The 25,714-nt window shown below is 34.1% G+C and overlaps 1 protein-coding gene across 3 annotated transcripts in view; it reads left to right on the top strand.

Moving 5' to 3' along the window:
• calcr (calcitonin receptor) overlaps nt 1-23,378 on the top strand; it is a 44,465-nt gene extending 21,087 nt beyond the window's left edge. For all 3 annotated transcript variants that reach the window (XM_060897268.1, XM_060897269.1, XM_060897267.1), the window contains 14 exons: nt 1,613-1,775; nt 2,808-2,915; nt 4,397-4,500; nt 4,671-4,827; nt 4,960-5,070; nt 6,196-6,308; nt 6,563-6,654; nt 9,899-10,025; nt 11,584-11,737; nt 15,215-15,275; nt 16,007-16,073; nt 16,771-16,989; nt 17,077-17,118; nt 20,625-23,378. In XM_060897268.1, the coding sequence (XP_060753251.1) occupies nt 1,613-1,775; nt 2,808-2,915; nt 4,397-4,500; nt 4,671-4,827; nt 4,960-5,070; nt 6,196-6,308; nt 6,563-6,654; nt 9,899-10,025; nt 11,584-11,737; nt 15,215-15,275; nt 16,007-16,073; nt 16,771-16,989; nt 17,077-17,118; nt 20,625-20,813 (1,707 nt within the window). In that variant the 3' untranslated portion in view covers nt 20,814-23,378. The remainder of the gene's footprint in view (nt 1-1,612; nt 1,776-2,807; nt 2,916-4,396; nt 4,501-4,670; nt 4,828-4,959; nt 5,071-6,195; nt 6,309-6,562; nt 6,655-9,898; nt 10,026-11,583; nt 11,738-15,214; nt 15,276-16,006; nt 16,074-16,770; nt 16,990-17,076; nt 17,119-20,624) is intronic.
• The last annotated feature ends 2,336 nt before the right edge of the window (nt 23,379-25,714 follow it).

Genomic DNA, 25,714 nt, shown 5'->3' with positions numbered 1-25,714 from the left:
TGTCTCTTTTTTCTGGTAGCCTCACTATCTGTCTATATGTAAATATATTATGTACGGCTATCTATTTATCTTTCTCTTTGCCTTTGTGTCAAAACAGTTTGTACTGTAGTAAGCTGTCATGTTTTATGCAACATTTTACTTTATTCATTTAAGCTATATAATAAATATATAAGTATATTTATTATATAATAAATATATAAATATTCTAAACCAGGTGACAATGTGTCATTTTAGATGATTTTATGCTATGTTAGGTTATGTCATGTTATGCTTTGTTATGTTTAACATATATATTTAACTAAATTCTTACATTTTAAGAAACAATAAAATATTTTGCACACCTTTAAGTGTTAACGGAGCATAGCCCATCTCTCTCAGCCACAATACACCTTTCAAACTGTGTGTTAATCAATCCAATGGAAAGACAACTAGAAATACTTTTCACCCACTACATTCCAAAAGATATTAAGCTGCACCATTAATGGTGTGCTTGTGCTTTTCATAAATTTATTTTGGTTTATTTTCTTCTTATCATTTAACAGAAGAACAGCTGTCTAAATGCTGGTTAGCTCAGAAGTGGCCTTGGCACTGTTATGACATTTCACTTATTGCTTTTGGCAGTTTAGTTGCTGCTTTTAGAAACCTTGAATCCACTGGTGGGTATGCATAAGAATTCCTTACCTATTAAATGATGTGAATCATGAAAAATGATGTGATGAAATGTTAATGTGTACTATAAATAATTGGTTATTCTGGAAGGATGGTAAAATGATTTTTGGTCAGAATTGCAGAAAACGGTAAGTGCTCTGCTTACAGAGGCTTGGCTTTTCCACTGTGTACAGTATGCTGTGGAACGTGTGGAGTAGGTGTGATTTATTATTCGAGGTCAAGTTCTGCTGAGAAGTGGCTCTTTGAGCTGACACGAGTGGTGGCCTGGTGGTCGTATGTATGACGTCATTTACTTCAATGTTTGGAGTGACATCATATGTACGGCTGCTAAACTGCTACATGGGACATCAAAGAAAAACTCAAATTTTTAAGCGTTTAAGATAAGAACAGGACGACTTTATTTCTAATGCAATGCAGTATACTGTTTTGTAATATTTCTTTTGACTTCATTTACATGTGATGATTAAGAGGAAGACAAGCAGGTTGCTTCTAAATTATCTTTCATCTTTCTCCAGAATTATAAGTTTGATGACTCATACCAGATGCTGCTATTACAGATGCTATCTGAAGCATTGCAGATGGAGCATTATACATCTGATTTACAAAAAATCCTAGTCATGATCTCAGCCACTATAAACTGCACAAGGATGACACTACAGTAGCTGAGCTCTTGCCTTTATGAACCATTCCTATCTTAATGAGCACACTTAACCAAGCTTTACATAATCTGAAGTGCTTTTGAAGTATGAAATGGAATACAAGCAGAACCTGTATATATAAAATTTCAAAGGTTTTTAGAGCTCACAATAGTTGTGAAGGAATAGATTTGTTCTTCTCTCTGGGGCAAAACATAATCCAGTTTGCTATCTGCCCCAATCATTGTGACTTGTAATGTTGATATAGTCTATCAAAAATGCATCTAACCCTAACCCATTTTTTACAGTGGATAACTACTGTGGGTGGAGGGGAGCCCAAAGCCCAACCAACCACAGACTTTTCTCTCATTCCTGCTATGGAGATAATGGAAGAGGAGCACCAGATTATGACAGAATCTCAGTATAAATGCCTGGAACTGTTGAGCAGAGAAGGAATGCACAACAAAACAGGTAGACTGAGAAAGGTTTCATCTTTTACATAGACTGCGTATGTACGGTGGCCTTGGAAAACTCCTGATATGAGGAAATATGGGACAGGACTATATGTAGTTCTGAAAACTACAGACTTTCCTGAACTCTAACAACCAGATCGAAACCTTACCAGGTGTTTAGACATCTTTGGGCAGAATATTTATTTTTACCACGTTAAAAAGTAAATGAAAACATTTCCACATCGGTTTGCAAACTGAAATTGATTTATGGTTAAAGGCAAACAAATTTGTCTAAATCTGATCTTTTGATTTTTGTTTGAATTTAGTCACAGCGACATCCAGTGGATTTTTTCAAACCACCACACATATTGAACGAGAGCTAATGTTGTATCTTGTTTTGTTTAGTGATTTTTAAACTTTTGTATTGTGCCAGGTGAAATAGAAATGTACACATCATAAATGTATTAGCTAACCCAAAGGCCAAGTAAAGTCTCCAGTGTACTAACCAGTCTAAAGTTAGCTAGTGGGGTACATTAATATAAAAGTATATGATCATGTATATTGTATATTGTCAATACATTACAAAAAACTAGCACAAACCAGATTTATGATAATTGTGGTCTCAGTGGATCCAAAGCCATTCAAAGGAAAATTCGGAGTGAATAGGAGACCAGTCTATCACACCCACCATGCATGCTCACTCATTCATGTTTTTTGCATAGTTAGTCTATCTATTGGCAAGTTTTTGGGAGGTGGGAGGAAACTGTAGATTATGGAAGAAAAGCACACAGAAACAGGAAAACATGCAAAATTCCATGGAGACAGAAACCTGAAGTTATGCTAACTTTGCTACCCACTGCACAACCACTTGTAATTATAAATTAAAAACTAATAGCCTGGACAAAACCTTTGGCACAAGCTAATGATCTGTACAACCTAACAACAATTAGTTCCCTTATTCAGCTGGAAACATGTGTTTGGGTTTGATCTCAAACTTCCACCTGGGGAGATGTTAATTTTTGTTGAATCTTTTTCAATGTCTTCTTTCTAGCTTCCCACTGTAGGCGGTTTTGGGATGGTTGGCTTTGCTGGGATGAAACTCCAGCTGGGACTTATGCTTCTCAGAGCTGCCCAGACTACCCTCCCTTTGACACCTCAGGTAATCTTCAGGAAGCTATTATATACAGCCCATCTTGACATTTGACCCTTTACGTAATTGGAAAAGCTATCTCAAACAGATATTTAATTTGCAGCACGCTCTTCATTACTCGCTAACATGAAATGCAGAGAAACAGCACCAGTTTTCATCAGGTAGTTTTTATTTTTCCCCCGAAGGTGTCTGGGAAAGCTTGTCTGTATTTTATTTGGAACAACAGAAAACAATTTATTAGCTGTTGGAAGATAGGAGAAAGCAGTGCAGGAACATCTTGAACTCTTTCCTCAAATGGAATCACAAGCATAAAAAACCTGAGTCCAGGCCGATCATTCCAGAGTGCGGGGGATGAGGAGTGGCTCTACGGTATCTTGTTCAGTATAAGGGCTTGAAGATCCCACAAAAGCAACATTATACCTTGTGATCATTTATTTTATAGAGATTTCATCATTGATATCAGTATAATGTGACAGACCTGTTTGTTTGCCGAGAAGAGATTAATTTATCTAACCTCCATTGTATTCCTTAGTTTGCCAATTTGCCATTTTGATTATTTTCTGACAAATATATTTGCTACAGTATAATATTTAAACCACAAAATTAACATTGCCATAAAATATTCAGTAATATCATATTCATCTGCCCATCCACATCTCACTCAATTCTTAAATCTGTTGAGGATTTAGGATAAGGCTAACAAGTTTAATAAACTCTTTTTGCTAGATGGCTAGGATGCAAATATCTTTTGAACATTTGCTGATTTTTTGTTATTATACTAAAACAGTTTACCTATTACATTTCAAATATTCTGATTAAATAGAGGCAATTTGTAAAGACTTGTCTGCTTAAGCTTGCAAGATTTTTTGGCTAGAAAATCTAGCAAGCTAAGAAGTTATGTTTGCTGAATGCTGAAAAATTACTTTAGATTATATTTTAGCAGGGTAAGAGAAAAGGCACAGCAACACTATTCTCTCATTGTGATTAACTAATTTAGGTAGAAATATTATAAAACAGCAAGGAGAGGGAAGTGAGGAATCATTGATACAAATAGTAAAATATGATGGATGTAGCTAGCGGTTAGGCTATTAGTAAGGTAGAAGTTGTCTGCAAGTCTATTACATTAAATTGTTAAATGGACATTTTAAAATGACTGTATAAGAAATTATTTACATTACATTTACGTTGCTATAATAATCATATATTATAATATGTTGCTTGTCATTTACATAAAGACCATAGCCCCAGTTTAATTTCTACTGATGCTGTGAACACTGGAGGGTAAACAGGTGAAGGGTAAAGGCTTGTATAGTCACTTAAATTGGCCACGCTTTTCTGTTCTAGTCTAGACCAGTATACAGTTTACTGTGATTTACAGTCACCCACTGTGCTAATGCACCGATTGATTTTGAGGTACTGCACTGGCACTGCACAGCTACTGCTACATGGCAACTTGAGTGATTGTTTTTTATGCTTTTCCCCTTACACAGAAAAAATAACCAAATACTGTGATGAAACTGGTAATTGGGCCCACAGCACATCAATAAATAATACCTGGTCTCAGTGTCTCAGCATCTCAAAGGACAAATTAAAGGTAATTACTGCAGTTCTGGTTTGGCCACATACCAATTACTTTAGATTGAAAAACCCTTTTAACAGTAACTGAATGAAGCAGTCGGTTTATTTACAGTTTCATGTACGAGCAGTTATACTGCAGTTCAATCAGTTTTATTCTGTTGATTGTTTCTAATGGCCTTTCTGCAGAAAGAGTCTGTTTATGATGAAATAGAGCCAGATACCACAGCAGAAACCCTGGTCAGTCCTGTGGAAACTGAGAAAACAGAGGAAAGGAAGAAAATTATTGATGGTCAATATAAATGTTTTGAGAAAATGAACAGAGACTCACCATATAACAAGTCAGGTAATGGAGGACTCTTATTTTATTTGAAGAACTGTAATGTCAACATGCACTAACATTTCTGTGAGATAAAACTGTACTTAAAAACAATTTGAATATATCATTTGTGTTTCATTTTAATTACCTAAACTTTAGGATTGTACTGTAACCGGACATGGGATGGATGGCTCTGTTGGGATGATACACCTGCAGGAACGTACACAACTCAAAACTGCCCTAATTACTTCCCTGACTTTGACCCCACAGGTAAAAGCAAAACACAGATCTCACAGTTTGAATCTACACCTACACTGAATTAAAAGCTTGTGGAATTTACTTAGTTTTCACAGTGATTCCAAGTGAGGGAAATGAGTAATAACACAATTAGTTTTTGCTCATACAATTTGATTTCAGCTTGTATGTTCAAAGCCTTGAATAAAATCTCACACCTCACCCAGGAATCAAACCCATTACACTGGTGCTTTCCAACAGTCACACTACTAGTCAAGAAGCTCTTATTTTCATTTCAACCTTATATTTCTGATGCAGTGCATATTGAAATGAAACAACATTCCTTTATGGCCATGGTGCTACATAAAACAACACAGAGCTAAGGGACTAAAAGTATGTTTTCCTAGCCACATGAAGTACACAGTGTGCAACCTAGTGTAAACAGTGCAAGACAAGACAATTCAATGCATATAGACAATCGTGCAAAGATAAATGATTCCTATAAATGTATGATGCATGTTAACAGCATTAATGTATCATGTGCAAAAACAGTATCAAAGTGAGTGTGCAAAAACAGCATATAAATACTGTTTAGATTAGTGGTTATTGTAGTGGGGGATGTGGTAGCTCAGTGGTTAAGGCGTTCGACTACTGATCGGAAGGTCATTGGTTCGAATCCCAGGTCCACCAAGTTGCCACTGCAGGGCCCCTGAGCAAGGCCCTTAACCCTCAATTGCTCAGGTGTATAAACTGAAAAATGTAAGTCACTCTGGATAAGAGTGTCTGCTAAATGCTGTAAATGTAAATGTAGTCATCATTGTACCTTGCATGACTCAAGTACCTAAATGTAATACTATAGTCAACATACTGTACTTGTAAGATTTTTTAAAGTGTAATATTTTTATATTAATAAAATGTGAAATGATAATCTACATAATTCAGTTAATTCAAACCTTTTCAAAAAAATTTCAAGCAATCAAGTCACCTTTTTTGAGAAACGCAATAAGATATTTTTCAGAAGTCTGACTGAATACATATTCCTTTTTTTAGTGCTGTTTCCCACAATGTTTTTTTCTATGAAATCTTTGTGTAATATGATGTGACAAAATATGTGACATAAAAAGTTGAACTTGTCTGTCATATTTTCTCTTCTTATATTAGAAAAGGCCATAAAATATTGTGACGAGACTGGGAACTGGTTTCTACATCCTGAGACAAACAGAACATGGTCCAACTACACCCTCTGCGTTGCCTATACTAAGGACAAGTTAAAGGTAGGAATTGCTTTGCATTGCTTCTTAATATATAAATATTCACAGAAGTCTGAAATACTGCAGAGATTACTATGATACCAGATGGAAGAAAAGACACTTGGTTCCATTTGCAGTCTGTTAATTTGAGGAGGGCATCTGTAGGACTTTGACAGTAAACAAGAGTAAGGGAAATAAGCCAGGTTTGGCATTGTATGAGTTGTATTAGCTAAAAAAGTCTCAGTTGTATCTTGTAAATGTGTGTTTATATTTTGCAGAATGCATACATTCTGTACTACATGGCAATCGTGGGTCACGCTTTTTCCATTGCATCCCTTCTCATCTCTCTGGCAATATTCTTTTACTTCAGGTAAGTTTACTGTAGGTGCTTCCTTCACAACCCAATTAACTCATAACTGTCCTTTTTAGCAGGGTTTCTCAACCAGGCAATTGTACAAATAGGCAGTGGATTGTGTGCTTGGTCTTCCTGACAAATACTTATGTTTGGGTTTATATTATTACACACATACAGTGCTATTGGTTATTCACATTATTGTGGCAAGATTTGAAGACTATTAAACTACCTCTACTACTGTCTATCATCCACCCAAAATGCATGTTATATTATTTCACTACAATATCGTTATATTGCTGTCACTACAACCAGGTGTGAACCTTAAAAGCCTCCATATGGTTATTGTAAAGGGTTTCAGAACTGAAAAGAAATATCAGAATTACTAAATATTTTAATGTATATCACAAACATAATATCAGCTTACTTTGTGTAACAAATTTTGCCTTTTTTATTTAGATTTTTTATTTAGATTTTTTTTTATATAATAACCTATTAGATTCATTGTTTTTATTGTAAATTTGCACCAATGTCAAGTACTAGAGAAACATGACATGTTACATGACAAGTTAGATTTGTTCCTCTTGATGCTGAAGGAGTGAAATTTAGTCTTGGTGATTAATGGAGATTTAATTTATTCATGAGGCCTTTCTCATCTCAGAGGAATTTACTGGGGACTCATTCTAATGGCATGGACCATTAACATGAAAAGATGTTGGTTTGTTCACAATGAAGTAGCTCAATGCCATACTGAACTGCCACGTTTGTCACTTTTTTGTACTATTTTTAATAGGCCTACTTAGTTTCCATGTCTGTCGAAGATCGATATTTAAGTTCATCGCATTCAGAAAAGTGACAATACAAACCTTTATAAAAATCATTGCAAATGTCTAACAGCTTAAACTGCAGTTGAATGGATTAAAAGTTCCTTCGCTCTTTCCAACTCAACTGGTTCTACATTCAAAACCTTATTTCTTAGTTTCAGGATTTATTCCTTGCTAATCCTTGTTGTCCATTAGTTTAGCTGACTGGTTTATAAGCCAAATGACACCAAAAGTGTTTAGCAGGTTTTTGACATCGTCATTTCATGCTGGCTTGGTTTCCCTCATAACTTTGATAGATGGTTAGTCAAGCAAACTCAATTTCGTGGCTTGATTCACATGATATAGTTTACTGATATATAACAATCATTCCTGGTAAAAACAAAAGGTCACTATACTCAGTATACATCCGTGGTTTCAGTTTGTTTCTGTAATGCTTTTTTAATGTTTTTGAATTTTTTCACACTTTTTGAAATAGCAAGAACCCATTAGCAAGAAGACCAGAAGTGTGAGTATGGGTCACTATACTTAGCCGTATGTCACTTTATAAAGAGCCCAAAATTGCTTCTCTTATATAATCTGCATGTCGGTTTGGTTGCAAAATCAAACCTCATATCTCCAAGGACACTAAAACAAAGGACAGTCAGTGTAGTTAATGAAAAGCCATTTGGCAATGAAGTGAATGCTTCCTCTGCCCATGTGGTAAAGTTGTAAACATGCTCTTTTTGTATTTACTGTTGTAATTTGCATCTGCAGGGTCTATACCTTGATTGATGACTGTGATATGAGTATGTTCAGGAACTGCAGGAGGGAAAGAACCTAGAGACATTAGGCTGGAATTCCAAAAGAGAAATATAGGACTGAGAGGAGATGAAAGGCAGAGTTGGGAATAAATGGGAGGAGTGGTTACAGCGGTGTTGAAAATGTAAAAAAAAGTGTTGAATTTTAATGATGAATAGCTGAGGCTTGCACTTTGTTGTGCATAGTATTGCTAAATGTGAATGTATTATTTGATCTCCCCAAGGTTTAAATGTTACTTTATTGCATCCAGATGTGGTGTTTACAAAGGAATGTGACGTTACACCACAGCACAAGGCTTTTATTTATGCCCCACCCTGATCATTGCCAGAAGAGATTGGTTAGAAATGTGTGATTCAGTTTGGAAAATCAGCACAGTTTTCCCTCAGGTCTTGCCAGTCTTCCAAGAACAGTATTACACAAGGCAGCTGATTTTTGTGGCGCATAAGGGTTAGGTCATGTGAACGGGAGTCTTCTGACGGGCAGGATTTGTTGTATTTTTTGCCATGCATTTTTTTTCGTTTGCTGGCTTGCTGAAACTAACCGAGACAGTTGTTAACAAACCACCATCTGTATAACCCTAGTTAGTTGTTGCTTCTGCCTCATAATTATGTTAATGTGTTTTTCTCTGCTTGGATAATTACAGAGCAGCAAGCCTAATCTCTTAGCAGCAAGTGGATTTTATTTTTCTTTCTAAAAAAAAAAAATATCTTTTTTTGCAAGAAACTAGGTGTAAATCATTCACCTAGACTTTCATTTTTCATGTTGACATGTATTCTACTTTATGCGACAACATTTTAAATTCTTAAGGCATTACATACTGTAGGTTTGAATTATGTACTTGTTATAATGTTATCATATGTATTACTGTATGTGGCACATAATATAGGACTAATAATAAACAAAAATTAATAAAACATTTTATTTTATTAAAAAAAAAAAAATTGTGAAAAATATTCATATTTTTCCATAAGGAGACATTTAACACAGAAGAAAGGACACTATAAGTATTTATATCTGTAACCTATTAAAAATTTTATATTTACATTAAAATAAACTTGGTACTGACTGATACTTGTTAGCACAGGTAGAAATCTGTATGACATTTTATTTAGTAGAATCTTCATCCTTGAATATCTCCCATTAGACAGTTTATGTTTAGGTTTGTATGATTTAATGTTACTTTGCACAAAGGAGAGCACAGGTAGCATCTGACAGTCGCATTATACTAACAGGAGCCAGGATAGTCTTGCCGGGGGTTTTGAGATTTATTTTTCTGCTTAGTGCATTAAGGATTCCACATTGTGTTCTTTTTTATGGTAAATTGTAGACATTCCTTTGCTTCAATTATATTGCAAAAAAAACATTTTGCCACCCAATTAAAACTCATGCAACACAAGTAGGAGACATGAACATAATAATTATTTAATGTTTAATTATTTCATTATGTTTTATTTCAAGTTCAATAATCCTATAATATTCACTATTTGACAGAAAAAGCAAAGGTCTGCATTGTTTGGCTTTTCACTTTACTGTAAATCAGTGTGTAATTGTTGTAGCCATGTAAGTTTCTATGACTTTTCTTTTTTTAATGATTGATTTTTAAGTTTATTTTATTATTGTCTGTTGCTTTGTCTTGCTAGGAGTCTAAGCTGTCAAAGGATCACCTTGCACAAGAATCTATTCTGCTCTTATGTGCTCAATTCCGCCTTCACTATAATCAACCTCACATGTGTGGTCAGCAACCCTAAAGTCGTGGAGAGGAACCCGGTAAGGGTTCACACACTGTTTTTCTAATAGGTGTTAAATGTGTATATAACAAGGCTCCAGCTGTTTGAACTCCTTCTGGGTGTGTGTGCGTGCGTGTGTGCGTGCATGTGTAATCTTGATACAGGAATTTGTCTAATAATTAAATGCAGCGCTGTGTTTATTTAGGAGGTTATTCTATTTATATGCACAATTCAGATCATCCTGGAGGGAGGGAGTGAGGGAGGGAGGAAGGGTGGGAGGGATGGAGGAAGGGAGGGAAAGAGGAAGGAAGGAAGGAAGGAAGGAAGGAAGGAAGGAAGGAAGGAAGGAAAATTAAGAAAACTAAGAGAGAGAAAGAGAGAGAGAGAGAGAGAGAGAGAGAGAGAGAGAGAGAGAGAGAGAGTGGAAAAAGAAAAGCAAAGAGGTATGTAGGTAGATATATTGTTTAATGTATATTTGCTGGCAGGTTAGAGTAAAGCCTAGTGGTGTAATATTATGGAATAAAATGGAGCAAAGTGCAGTTGTGAGGTCAGAATTTAAAATCAATTCAGTCTGCATTTAATCTCACTTTCGCTCCTACACAGACTGTTGTGTTCTTTTAAAGGGAAAGACCTCACATTTAATCCATGAAGTAAACTCTGCAGCCAGCTTTCATTTCATTGTGACCTCTGACTGCAAGTCAGACTGACAGCGCTGAGCTCCAATCCAAACACATGCCTGTTAGTCAGATTGTTCAGCAGATTCTGAGCTCTGCTTTAGTCTCCCTTTTTTAGTCTGTTGTGTTATAGAGCAGTTAAACGTGGTTGACAAAAGTTCTGAAAATTCACACGAATTTACAAGGTATTCTGTTGTAAATTGCTTTACAATTTACTGTACTAACATTACATTAGACTGCTCTGTTCATTCCATTCTCTTTTAACTTTACAGTATTCTTGTTTATTGGTCAACACTAGTGATTTCCTCCCTGTTCATCCTGCTCAAAAATTCAGCCTGGTCTCATAAGATCTGCTGAAACCCTGGCCTATCTGGTCAGTCTACGTTAGAAATTATTACTGCTCATAAAACACTGTGGACAAGGAAATAACCACATTTTTCAGTTTGAAAATTCCCAGCATGTATTAATCAATTTGTTCAAGTATTAAAGAAGCTGTCATAGAAGGACAAGGGCTCTAAATCTTGTTAATGTGTCCAAATCAAGATGATATGAGTAGCAGCCTGGGAACATGGTGAACGTTTCGTCCACACTATATATGCTGTATAATAGCTGGATTATTAAGACAAAATGGAGAATTTTAGTATTTAAAGCAGTATTTATATGCGTAAAGTGCTTATAGTTGTTATAGCTCTGTTGCTGATAAGGTAGCAGTTTGACAGCAGTTAGAAACATAAGCACTTGTGTGAATGCCATCCAACTGACATGTTTTAGTTGTTTTTGTACAAACAGAGAGTTTTAAGGACTGAGTGCTGTCAGAAACACTTAAGCCCACGATATTCTTCAGGGTTTAGTAATATAAATTGTTCTTCCTTAAATGTAAAGACATGTTTTAACTTCTTCCTTCTCTCCTCTGTGCTGCTGTAGGTTGGTTGTAAGGTACTACAGTTCTTCCACATGTACATACTGGGCTGTAACTACTTCTGGATGCTGTGTGAGGGCATCTATCTGCATACTCTTATTGTGGTGGCAGTTTTCGCTGAGGAGCAGCATCTTCACTGGTATTATCTCTTAGGGTGGGGTGAGTTTCAACACAGAGCACACCTTTTATAAAATCCAAACACAGGTCATGCATCTGAACCAGCCTTTCTCATTCATTTGAGTATTATTATACTGAGGTAGGTTTAGAGTAAATCAGGAGGCAAAACTGACAGAGAACAGAGCCAGTGACCAAGAGGAGTACATATGTATTTGGGGTTGCACAAGTATTAATTGTTACTAGTAATCCAAAAAAGTACTTGTATTTTCATTTGTATTTCCCATTATACTTTTATAGACATTTTAAACAACAGCAAATATAACACTAATAAACTACAGAACTAAAATATTCTATAAATCTGTATATCATAGTATGTTTAAGGATGTACAAGTTCTTAAAACACACTCATGTACAAACTCATGCGGCTTATCTGAAATCCATCAGTCTGTATTGCAGAAGCTAATGTTCATCAACACAGCTCTGTCCTCTTATCTCAGTGACCACTCTTGTTCCAGTGGATGATGCTATGTCTATGTCAGCGTCTGGGATGTTTTCCCAGGCTGAAAATGACCTGGGAGTTGAATTGCTTTGTACAACTTTCAAAAACAAGTCTGAAAAACTATACTGAAAGGCTTGAAACCAGGTTTGACAGCAACACTCAAAATTGGCCCGAGTGGGGCTGGATAGTGACATTCAAAATGAGCTCTTCTGTGCAGTGCTGGTCCTGAAGGAACTCACTATGCAATAATGAGAGGATTTTATTTGTATTTTAATTAAGGACAAGGAAAATAAGTCTGGGAGGGGCAATTCTGGTTTTCATTCACACTTCTACATTTAACAGAACATCAGAAGAAAGTGATAACATTCTCTTACAGTGAAAGAAAAAAAAACTAATTTAAAAAAAAGTCTTAAACAGCATGTAGATGAATCTTGAATTGTATTCATTCGATTCACAATATTTCAGGCTAACAATGTACATTTATCTTGCATTCTTTGCCATCTGCCTCACTGTTTTTCTTCCTCTTCCCTGAATAGTTGACATCCTCACAGCTGTGATTAGGGAATGTGTTACTCAACTATTCATTAAAATCCCTAATGCATGTACAAATACTCATGCAACTGATTATGGAGCTGCTAAGCACAATGCTACAAGCCAGAATTGAATAACAACCTATTTCATATAATGTCCCTTTAATAGTGTACCTGTGCAGTTACACATAAGACATACAGACAGCTATAATGTACCTCAGGATGTATTCAGTGTCATAGATTAATTACAATGACATATCTTATGGAAATACATGTCTATCAACCTGAACATTGTTTCAACCTACAGTTACACATTCTGGTGCATTAATGTCTATCACATAAATGTGTATTTTTCGACACTACCTACATTTTCAACTTTTTTGGAGAAATTTTGCCTTTTTAACAACATCTGATGGTTTTTTCAGACCATTAGAGGTATATAAAAGTTACGTTTTATAGTACTAACTGTGTGTACAGTAGGACTGTCACATACCTGCACATAAACTGCATAAAAACTTCACTTACTTAAAGGATTTAGCATTTGAATGTATTAATGAATTAATTAGGCATAAGCGTTTAGTCCGTTTTATACAGACAGGTAGAACAGTCATGCTCAGCATTATATTAAATCCAAATTCTTGCAAGCCATGAATGAATGAAATTAGTAAAATCTTTTCTCAAAGGACAGAACTGCCTTTAGCTAAATAATCTGAATTTAATAAAAATGTATGTTATTAGATAAAACACCACAGAGGGTCTGCTGTAGAAGCTGAGCCAGGTCTTTAAAAAGAAACAAATCAAAGTGACTGAAAAATGCATTTAATTTTCATAATGTTTATTGACTTTGCTACAATATTTTTTGAGTGCGTGGTTCAATCTGATGAGATACTTTTATGTGTCTGTATCCATAGTGCAGTCCTCCAAATGGCAATCACTGGACTGCAGCATCAAACATCATTCACATAGAAAGCAGAAACCTTTAAACTATCTGCTGAAGTATAAATGTGGGCTATTCTGTTTTTTCTTTGTTTGAATTGCTGCTGTCTTTAATGTTTTTGGTTGAAGATAGTGTAAGGAGAGGCAAGTGCAGCTGCAACGCTATGTGTCACATCATATATTGTCTTAGCAACACATGCCACAAAACACAGAACATATCTATGTGAATTTTTGCACAAGTATTAAGAATGAAAGAAAATGGTCGTTGGATTTAACGTGAGAAAATATCCTAACATCAGCATCACCCTCCCTTCATTACATATCTCACAGAAAGTGTTATGTGAATTGTTCAATATTTGAAGGAGTTAGTCACATGATTTTATTTTTGCAAACTGAACATCAGGTAGTCCAGCATTGCAATATGAAAACAAAACTGAAAGTCAAAGACCTTTGGTTGTTAACAGGAAAACTTAATCTTACCACAATGACCTTGAGGTTGTGTCAGTCATTGCTGTGTAATTTATTTCCTTTGCCATTTCTTGAATGTTCCATCTTGGGAATTTCACAAAAAGAACATTAAACCATTCTGCAAACCCTGATAAATTAGTTAAACCACAGACAGAAAACATTGTGTACTTACAAATGTGCCATCTTCAGCATCTTGGCTTAATTCATCCTGGTTCACCCATTGCATTAACATGCGCATTGTTATTATGACAACTTTTAAAGAGGGAAAAAGATTGTTAAAGTGGACCATTTAGGTGTGAATAGGAAACAGTTTAAAAATGGAATATTGTTGGACAGTATTTGACTTGGCCAGTAAAGACTATACTATGTTAATACTTAACTACAGCTTTTATAAAAATTAGAAAAATTAATTAATACATGTACTTATCTTTTGTGCATTAGGAAATAATGAAGCTTACACTTTAACAGCCTTAATTATCTTTATTACTGCAAGTCATGAAAATAATTAACAGAATAATTTAACAAGACATTAATACTTACTTATTACCATTACTAATTGCTATTCAGGCTGTTAATGTGTATGGCTTCACCAAAGATCAGTGAATGTATTAATTCAGGAATATGAATGCATTAGTTAAGTATTAACATATTACCAATATGTGGACCATAATGTGTTCCCCTTGGAACATTAAAGATCTCTAAAATTTAATCAAATAAAAAAATAAATAAATAAAATAAAATAAAGTATTATACTGTCATTAATGGATTATGCATCATAGATAGTTGATTTATTTATTCCATTGTGTTAATGGCAGATAAGTGTAATACTATCCATTAAAGTGTGTAATATTTAGTGTCTTATTTTAAACCTATAATAAATAATAGTGGGTGTTTGTGCTATTTATAATAATAATAATAATAATAATAATAATAATAATAATAATAATAATAATAAATATTCTGAAACTGGGAACAAAGTAATTATTTGTTATTAAGCACCTTGACAGCTCTTAGCATTCGTGAAAAATGACTTTTTCTTCTTTGATATACTAACAGTGTTGACAACATGTCTGTGTTACTTAAAAGGCTTTCCCTTGGTGCCTGCCTCCATCCATGCAGTGGCAAGAAAAAAGTATTTTGATGACAAGTGAGTAATGATTTTTTTTTCTTTTGCTCTTGTGCTATAAATACTAAGTAGATTCTGGCTCAGTGGGCACATACAGTCAGTCCCCTGTGAACATAGTGGAGCAGCAAAGCCAGTCATTTTTTATGCTTTACACTGAAGGCATTTAGGTTTATGATCAAAATATGAATATGAGACAATAGAGATCTTAGATTTGATTTCTTGATATTTGCCTCTAGATGTGTTAAACAGCTTAGACCATAGCTAAGTATACCAAAAGACAGTCATAAAGTAAACAACACTTATATTTGGTTGCATATACCTTGCAATAACTGCATCAAATTGGCAACCAACTGACATCACCAAAGTAGTGCATTCTTCTTTCTGTCCTTGGTCAGTCTGTTTCATATCTGTTGGTCTGTTGGTTTCATATCTGGCTTGCTTTTCTCATTGGCTTAACAACAAATATAGTCTTCACAGGTAAAAACCATATCTCAAACCAAGAGGAGACATTCAGAGTTATTAATTGTTTACAATAAAGCAATAAGCAACAAGGATACACCCACCAAATAGTGTCATTTTTAAAACACAATATACATATCAAGAGATCAAAGCTGAAATTCTGAATTATTGTGTCAGTCATCTTTTGTTCTCAAACTCTAAAGGCTTCCATATATATCAAAACCAAAGTACTGTCCTTGGTCTGTAAGCTTTATATGATAAAAGCTTCACTCTTCACTCTCTTGTTCTACCAGTTGCTGGATGAGCGTGGAGACCCATCTGCTGTATGTGGTTCATGGACCCATTGTGGCAGCTTTATTAGTGAGTGTTCATCTTTAATAAAATGTCACCGCCCTATTTATGTATTTTATTTTGCTATTACTGAATCTACACCTCAAACAGTGTCATCCTAACATCTTACCAGTGTAAGGTGTTTTTAGCAAATGTCAAATCTATGTAGTATTTGTAGTAGTATTTGTAGTAGTAGTAGCAGATAATAATAATAATAATAATAATAATAATAATAATAATAATAATACATTTATAAAAGACAATATCAAACTAGAAATGAGTAAAAAAGAAATACTGTAGGTTTTTCATTTTCTATTGTGTATTGTTTTTACTTATTTTTTTACTTTTACTTTCTTTTACTTTTAATGAAGAATGCCAATAATTCTGGAAGTGACTATTATAATTCTGCTGAACATGGCAATTTCTTAATATTTATAAATGCTATTTCAATAAAAATCTTTTTAACAGGGGGTAAAATATGGTGGCCGTGAAGTGCAAAACAAATTAACAAATTTGTTAATTTGTTTTCGGATTTGTTAATGTGTTTTCGGATTTGTTAATGTGTTTTCGGATTTGTTAATGTGTTTTCGGATTTGTTAATTTGTTTTGCACTTCTCGGCCACCGTAGTAAAACAATCTTTTCATGTAGATTAAAATACAAAGAGCTGATTCTCAGAAATATTTCTTAAATGTGTGGATGTTAATGGATGTTATGCTTTCTTCATAGGTGAACTTGTTCTTTCTGCTGAACATTGTGAGGGTTTTGGTGATGAAGCTGAAGGATACTCATCGTGCAGAGTCCAACATGTACATGAAAGCAGTACGAGCCACCCTCATTCTCGTGCCCTTGTTAGGAATCCAATTTGTCATATTTCCATGGAGGCCAGAAAACCGTTTGGCTGGAGAAGTATATGACTATATCATGCACATACTACTGCATTACCAGGTAAATGAAATACATGTTTGGCTATGTTGTTTCTGTCTGGATTAATTGTTTAAATAGTGACTTTATTCTTTTTTTTCCAAATTTAAGGGCTTGTTGGTGGCAACAATATTCTGCTTCTTCAATGGAGAGGTAAGCAATATGGAAACACCCCACCCTAGTAGTATCTCTTGAGTGAAATGACTCTCAAGCTTTGCACAGAAATCTGTCGGTTATTTACTAAGAATTATGACATGAAATTCTCTCATTTTAAAGAAATCTAGATCATTTTAATTATCTAAATGAGATTTGTACCTACAGTACATACAGCACAGAAAATGACTTTGAAGTCTTCCTGCAATCTACTTTTAAGCTAAGAAGTTAGTATTATGTGACTATTGTTTCTGTGGAAGCACCTGCATAAAATAAATAGAAATAATAAGCAGTATGGCACACTGTCACACTGGGAAGCATTGTTGCTTTGCTGCAGCAAGGTCCACTGTTCAGTATTTAACACCAGTTACAGAGTGTTTTAAGTCTGTACCACTGTGGGTTATTCCAGGTTCTCTGATTTCCTCTAACCTCTCAAAACCATGCCTGTACCTGAATTGGCTACACTAAATTGTCCCTAGGTGTGAAGAGTGTGTAAAAGTGTATATGTGTGTTCTCTACACTGGACTGGCTTCTTATCTAGGGTGTATTCCCATCTCATCCCCAATGTTCTTTTGATTTCCTCAGAATCCTCCCTGACCATGAATGGTATAAAACACTTACTAGATATTTCATGACTAAATGAATAAATAATGAGCTATACATCATATAATAGAATAAGTAATACTATAGAAAACACACAGTACTGTTCAAATTTGTCGAAGCTAGACACTGTAATATCAGTTACATGATTAATAAATGAGACATTTGTCAGAGTTTGTATAAGCATCTGACAAACTATTTCATTCTAGTACAAGATCCTGACTCAGAAATATTAACACAGGAAGACACTTTCTAAATATAAGGCAATGTCTAATGTCTCTAAAGCTGTCTATTTTCCAACTGGTTTCATTATAACATTTAATATTGGGGCTATTATTTCCACATGTAATATGCAATGTAGGATTTCTATATAGGAATAAATATTTCTTTAAAATGTTAATTAAGTATAAAATATAAATATATTAATATAAATATAATATAAAAATATTATAATATTTAGATTTTTATATATTATTGTTTTGTATATAATTAGGTGCTCTTTTTATTATAAGGTAGATTTATTCTTCTGGCATTATGAAGAAAGTCACAGTATCTTCAAGTTATTTACAACGAATTACTGAATAAAAATATCAGGATTTAGAAACCAGATTTTACTATATTTTGAAAACAGCATTTTCCTTAATCTACATTTAACCTTAGTAATTCCATATAGCATTAAACCACTTATTGTCTTTCAGTAATCTGCTTATGATGTTCTTTGTGAATTTTGCTTCCTTTTGCTATCACAGCCTATAATAAACAATTTAATTCTGGACACACATTACATGACACTGTATGAAGTATTATTAAATATGTAAATGTAGTCCATATAGTAGGCAGATAATTTTCTCTTGAGCAAGAACAGCAAGAAGATTGACATACAGATTGAGTCGTATTCTTAGTTTTTTCACTGTGTTGATGCATTTTATTTACCAATCATGTGCTTAGTTTCTATGTGAATTCTGGGTTTAACTACTTTTTGCAAACACACTGGCTCATACATCCCTGAGGTTACTTTTTCCTCTAGTGCTGACAAAATGATGAATAACAAGAGCAACCACTTTAGTCAGTTTTAGGGAAACTAAAGAGCATTTTGGGTAAAGCACGTACCACTGGGAAACTGCCATGACTTTAAAGGATTACAGCACTGTGTTATTTTTTTCACTTGGGTCTTTAATGTGAAATACTTAAACACACTCACAGTAGTAGTCTGTCTCACACACAGAGTAGTTTGTCTTACTATCCTTATAAGGACCCTTCAATGACATGATTAGTAATGCAACTAATTAATGCTATTCATACCACTGAACCTGTCCTCAGCAACATATAGAAACCTTTTTGGAACCAATTAAGTGGGCATATTTGGCCCGCTTAATGACATAACACACAAATCTTAATGTCAGTACTAACATTGTTTAGTTACATTGTTGTGTCAATGAGATGATATATACAATTTATATCTTGAGAGACAATAATTATTAGAAAAAGATTTCAGATATTTTTTTCTTATTCTTATTTTCTTAATTTTCTTATTAAATTTTATTATGGAGTGGAATATTTGGATTATTAGGTGTAAAGTTTATTAAATGTAATGAATATAATTTATGTCCATTCTGTTAAGGGGTTCCATTAATTAACTCAGCTGAACCTTGGTAACTTCTTTTGCACAATGAGCTACTGAACTTGTCCCAGGCTTGTATGTGCAGCTGTCAAACATTAGAATGACTTCATCAAAAGTTCCCTCATTTCACTGGGCATTAACTGATCAGACACATTCTATTAACGTCAGATGCATTATCTGTGGTCAGCAAGGTGGCAATTTGTGTGAGCAGAGCTCTGAAACCTGACAGGTAGTGTCTAACCAGCCAAAAGATATTTGGCAGACCTAAAGTTGCATATGACAAAGTGAGGACAATGCAGATCATTCAGTGATTACGGAGGTCGCACTTGAACGCTCAGCATGCAGGTATACAGGAAGAATTATTTGTGGGTCTGAAAAATGGGTCAATTATTAGCTCATGCATGAGCAGCCAACTCTCATCAGCATCATCGAGAGCTTGTAAGCTATTTGGACATGTCCTAAAAACAGATCTCCTTTCAAGAGGATAAAAGGGGCACTCATACGAGATAAATGAGCCTTTGTGAGGATGTTTGTTTATCTCGGCCTAATGATTTGTACTGTTTGGGCCCTGTTTTGGCTAGTATCCCAGCAGAACCATGTATAGCACTAAAATATGGCAGACATGATTTATAAAAAAAAAAAATCAAGAATTTCTCCTTTTTAGGTGATTTATGTAACATGTTAAATTTCCTTTTGGGGTATTGTTATTATGCTTCCTGTGTATTAGGCATTGCACTTTGTTAAACAAAGCATGTTCAAATCCATGAGAATGTAAAGAAAGAAAGAAAGTTCAGTCAAATAGATTGAATATGTAGGCATGCAGGACACATCAGACTGCAATACTTTACCTTTACTGACTCTTAAAATGGTTGATTTTGTCATGTTTACTCACCTACAATATAATGGGCTCTCTTCAGAAAGAGGTTGAGATTCCACCATAGCTCTAACCCCAAAGATGGATTAAGATAAAATAAACAGTCACATAAAGGACAGTTCATATTAACAAATCTAAGAATATAAAGGAACTCAAAATGTTTTACATTGAAGACCATTCACAATGTTCTCTAAACATCTCCAAGCTTTCCTTTGCCTCAGTGGGTCAAAACATTAACCCCAACATCATATCTGAATGCATTTCTTCCTACCTATCTAGCAGCTATCATTGTTTTTCTTTCTTGCTTTGTTTTTAAATATATAATCTGTTTTCAAACTTAATAATAATTTAAAAAAAAAAGAACAACCTATAGATTAAACAGAAAGTGACCTCTCTGACCTCTGCCTTCAGGTTCAGGCTACTCTGAAGCGGCAGTGGATGCAGTACAAGGTGCAGTGGGGTCAGCGACGCCGTGAACACTGGTCCATGCGTTCCACTTCATACACCACCACGTCCCTCACAGAGGTGCCTGCTTTCATGTTCCACTATGACAACAACAGTGAGCACTTGAACGGCAGACATGTCGATGACTCAGCATGAACATGTGGCTCTCAAGGTCAAACACATCTACACCTGAGGCACAAACCATCAGAGAAATATATGACAATTTTTTTCAAAGAATGCCATAGGATTGAAGGAAACAAAGGAAACTGGAGAAGTCCTTGCAGATTCTCTCATCTCAGGGAGACAACATGACACACAGTACAGTACAAGTGTGTGGCAGCAATGTCTCTCTGAGACGTGTGCCGGAGTGTACACCAACATTCAAAAGTTTGGAATAATCTGTTATATATTCAAAATACATTATTTTATTTATTAAAATCATAAACCATATATTACACACATAAATATTTTCAGTGGTTTTTTAATATATTTTAAATATTTTGTTAAAAAAAAACAGTGTTAAGAATTGATAAATCATATGCAGAAAGTATTTATGTTTATACAACAGTAGTGAATTCTCAAAAACTGTTGGTCAACAGGTGTTGATTAATTTTATTAATGTCATTCTTTAATAAATTAAACAAACCCAATCATAAGACATCGCTGCATTATATAGGATTACCTCTTTGGAACATGCTCTTTATGGAAAATGATCAACTTCAGGGTGGTAACAGTACGTCTACTTAATGTAAGGCCACATCACCCCAGCGCATCATTGATGATTTTCCTGTAACTGCGTGTCCTGCCATGTTCTAATCCTTACATAATCATTTCTCTTGAGTATTGATCACTGATTTAGAAAAGGTTCAGTAAGCTATTTTAAATTTTTGAATCTAGATCATTCTTATTATACTATCTAAAGATCTGCATATTCTCAGTGCCATACAGTGCTGTACATACATCTTAATAATTACAAACATATCTACATTTTTATTTTTAGTTTTCTACAAATAAATAGAATTTTATAAAGCTATAAGAGTGGTAGCATGATATTAAAATTGGTTTTTATATTACTTCCAAATTTATATGTAATTCCAAATTTTTGAATAGTAATGTACTGTACTGTGTGTGTGTGTGTGTGTGTGTGTGTGTGTGTATGTGTGTAATGTACATGTTTTCTCTTCATTCTGCTGCTTTAAAGAGGCAAACACTGAGGTGGCATTCCTGAAGAATGTGACAGATTTTAGCTGCTACTCCCTTCTAGAACTTTATGGACCTACACTCACAACCACAAAATTTGCTTCACCGAAACCAAAGGGTGTGTCGGTTTGCTGGATGTCAAGAGACTGATAAGTTTTGGGAATTGAATGACTGAATATGATTCTCCAGAGGATTTGGGCCACTGGGTGAATGTCTTTAAAATATGGAAAAGTTCCTCTGTGCCTACATTCTGGATTCCTGTAAATAAACTCATCAGGTTGAATTTTAAAGTGTCAAAGTAAGTGGTGAGGAGTGTTATATTTTTCTGATGGTTTTCTTTCTTTTTTTTCTGTCTTGTGTTGTGAGATTTCTGACTTTCCTGTTTGTAGCAGCTGTACTTTTTGCTGTCTGTGTCACAATATAGAAAACAAAAGAACATCACTTTTAGTAGTGTTTTTAAGCTGATTTATAAACACAGGATGCAAATGCATTCTAAAACCACAAAAATGAAAGTCTAAATGAAAATGTGTTGACTTTCATTCTAAAGTATGCACTCTGATCAAGGCCATTATTGTCCAAAACCTTTCTTCATCTGCATTGAAAGAGCTGCTTCGTACACCATGTTTAACATGTTTTTCACAGTTTAGTGTTATTCATTTCATCTGACCTGCAAGTGTACTTCTTTTTATTTAAGGGTAAAGTTTAGCTTGTATATGTGCATTGTGTTATTGTGTTTGGAAAGTTTAAAACACTCTTGACGGGTCAAATTTCTTTGTGATTTCTGCCAGTATACTGGACCTGATATTTACCATGTAAATGTTTCTAGCGCAGTGTGGTGTTGGTTTATCATGGTGTACATACTGCCAGCAAATCATGATGCTTCATCAAAGTATATAGCATATTATAAGTCTAAGGTTTTCTTAGAAATTCATACAATGCCAATTGCTTTTGACTTCTGTTGACTAAATGGGCTGGCTATATGACTATCAGACTCTCAGACTAACGGATATTGAATTTTCTATTGTTATTTTTGAAGCAGTTTTATTAATCTCTTAATATTTGTATTACTATTACTTAAAGTTGGTTATACTTCATTATAATATCTCCAGATCATAAATAACTGATGCAGTGATTAATAAATTTAATGGCTTAATGTTAAAATGAACACAATTAGAGAAAACAGTATTTTATTAAGTTTAACATAATACTATACACCCAGATTCTTTATCATGATGGTGTGAAATTACATTTTCACATGAAAAATGAGGATCTTTTATTTTTTGTTGTTTTTGTTTTCAGAACATCTCTACAATCACTTCGTTCTAAAGCTGCATATTAAACAGTGCAGTAATCAACAGTTTTGAATTCCTGACTGAAGCTTTAATGCATGGTGCCAGTATTCTTTCTCAGATCTCTATATGTAATCCACTTGTTGATGCCTGCATGTTACATCTCTATACAACTAAACATTTCAAGCTTGCAGAAAACATCACCTATCAAGTCACTTTGCTCATTTAGGTCTCAGATTTCAAATGCAAATGAAACATTTTAATTTATGTTCTGCTGCATCTTCAGAATGGACAGAAGCACAGAAGCATTATTCATTCTGATATTTGGTATAAAAAAATAAATCAATTTTCAATTGTACCTCATCATAAAGATGAAAGTTTTTAGTTGCATTTAAATGTTTAATCTATAGCAATGATGCTGATTATACCGAAGTCTTAGGCACTCAAATCTTTGGTAGTCAGTAATTGTAAAAAAAAAAAAAAGGTTTTCAAAAATATTGTTAATGTATAATCTCAGTAGAGAGATTAATATACTAAATAACATATTGCTTTTCAAAGAGAGAGTAGTAAGTGACCTACCTGCTGATTTCTGGACATATTAACAGAAATTCTGTCCATGTGCCTAAGACTCAAAGCGCTAACTCTTAGAGTTGTGTAATGTTTAGATTTCTCTCATCACAATACTTTTTTTGTAACCTAAAGATCTAACATCTTGGTTAATTATGTTCATCTACTGATCTGTTCCATGGATGTCAAACTGCAGACAGCAGAAGGAGATATTTTTGGTAGGGATGTCACTAAACATCCATCTGTTCCATCTGTTTACAACTAATCTGCGTTAAAACAAAGTTTAATTTAAGTTGGTTTAAGTTAAGTTTGTTCTGCGGGTGCTTTTCGGGTAATTAGGCCCTTATTACAAAGAGAAAATACAAGCAATGTTTTGAATCTTTTACCGTAGCCCTACTGCATCGAATAAATTAACCAGAAAACATGCACTTAAAACCCTTTGAAGAAAAGTCTGGAGAGAATACTGAGGATTTCTTCATGCTAGTGTTCCTGAGTGGCTGTGGTGCTATCGTTAACTCAAGAAAAAAAATAAAATAAAACAGCATTAAACCCATCACGGAAGAACAGTTGTTTTACATACATCTCAAAGCAAACGTATTCTTTGTTATTTTTCTTAAAGAACTGAACAGAAGTGTGTATAAATAAATGTGTACAGATGTATATGTTAATTTATTAAGGAAGGATACAGGTCTGATTACATTGAAAAGTAACATCAGATACTTGTCTCATGCATACAGAATAATATATAAGCTAAATACTTAACACAGCCAGCTTATAAACTGCATGCAAAGTTTACAAACACAAACATATTTCAGTTTTATTTCTACCATCATCAATTCACATATACCAGCAAAACGATTCACGTTTTCTATAAAGGAAATTCCCTTCAGTGGTTCTTTAATACTAGTGTTTTTGTTGCACAGTTAGATGTAGTCTATAACTCTATACAGTAACAACCATATATTATTCTGTGCAAATAACAATGGGCTAATTATTGTATTCAGGCCTTAAGAAACAACCAAAAATATTGGTTATATTTTATAAGGCTACAAAACAAACTTGAATGACAATCAATTTACCCCATGAAATTATATAATGACGAACATCATGTTTTGGTTTTTTTTTTATTTATCATTATTATTATTTTTTTTTTACATGGCATTCTCAATCCAGCCTGATTCAACTATTTTGCAGATTTGTCCATTGACATAAACATTGTGTATGTGACAGCTGGTGCACTGTGAAAGTGTTTCTTCTTCATGCATTTCTTACTTTCATTTGCTGTTTTTCAAATAAATGTATACTGTTTCTTTTTCGCCAGTGGTTTGTAAAGCTATTCTTATAAATAGACTCATAAAAATGCTTTGCTGTTTTGTGTTTCTTTAAAAATAAATATTTAAAATCTAACATCTAATAAATCTAATTCTATAAAATCTAACAAGCACAAAAGATGACGGTTCAAATGTAATGTTTATATGCACCTCTTTATCCCTGAGTAATTTTAGATGTCGTTTCAAACAAGCAAAACCTACAGTCCAAAGTTTTTTTTTAATTTTAAACTTTTTTTAACTTCATCGGACATACCGAGCATTAATGTGTTTACAATCTTAATTTCAGGTGGATTTTATTTAGCTATTTAAAAAAAATCTCACTAGAATTACAAAATGTTAATAATGTAGATGATGTGCAGGTCATGATTATGATTCATGCTAAACGTTTACTGTTGCCTTTAATAGAGAACAGTAAATAGTGTTATGGATTCACATTAGTATATACAGTGATGTGAAAAAGTGTTGGCCCCTTCCTGATTTTTTATTTTTTTTGCATGTTTATCATACTTTAATGTTTCAGATCATCAAAAACATTTAAATATTAGTCAAAGATAACACAAGTAAACACAACGTGCAGTTTTTAAATAAAGGTTTTTATTATTAAGGGAAAACAAAAACCTACATGGCCCTGTGTGAAAAAGCACTTACCCCTAAAACTGGTTGTGCCACC

The sequence above is a fragment of the Tachysurus vachellii genome, chromosome 21, assembly GCF_030014155.1.
Source record: "Tachysurus vachellii isolate PV-2020 chromosome 21, HZAU_Pvac_v1, whole genome shotgun sequence".
Classification (NCBI taxonomy): Eukaryota; Metazoa; Chordata; class Actinopteri; order Siluriformes; family Bagridae; genus Tachysurus; species Tachysurus vachellii.
The sequence above is the reverse complement of the archived record's forward strand: the minus strand, read 5'-3'. Positions and strand labels throughout refer to the sequence as shown.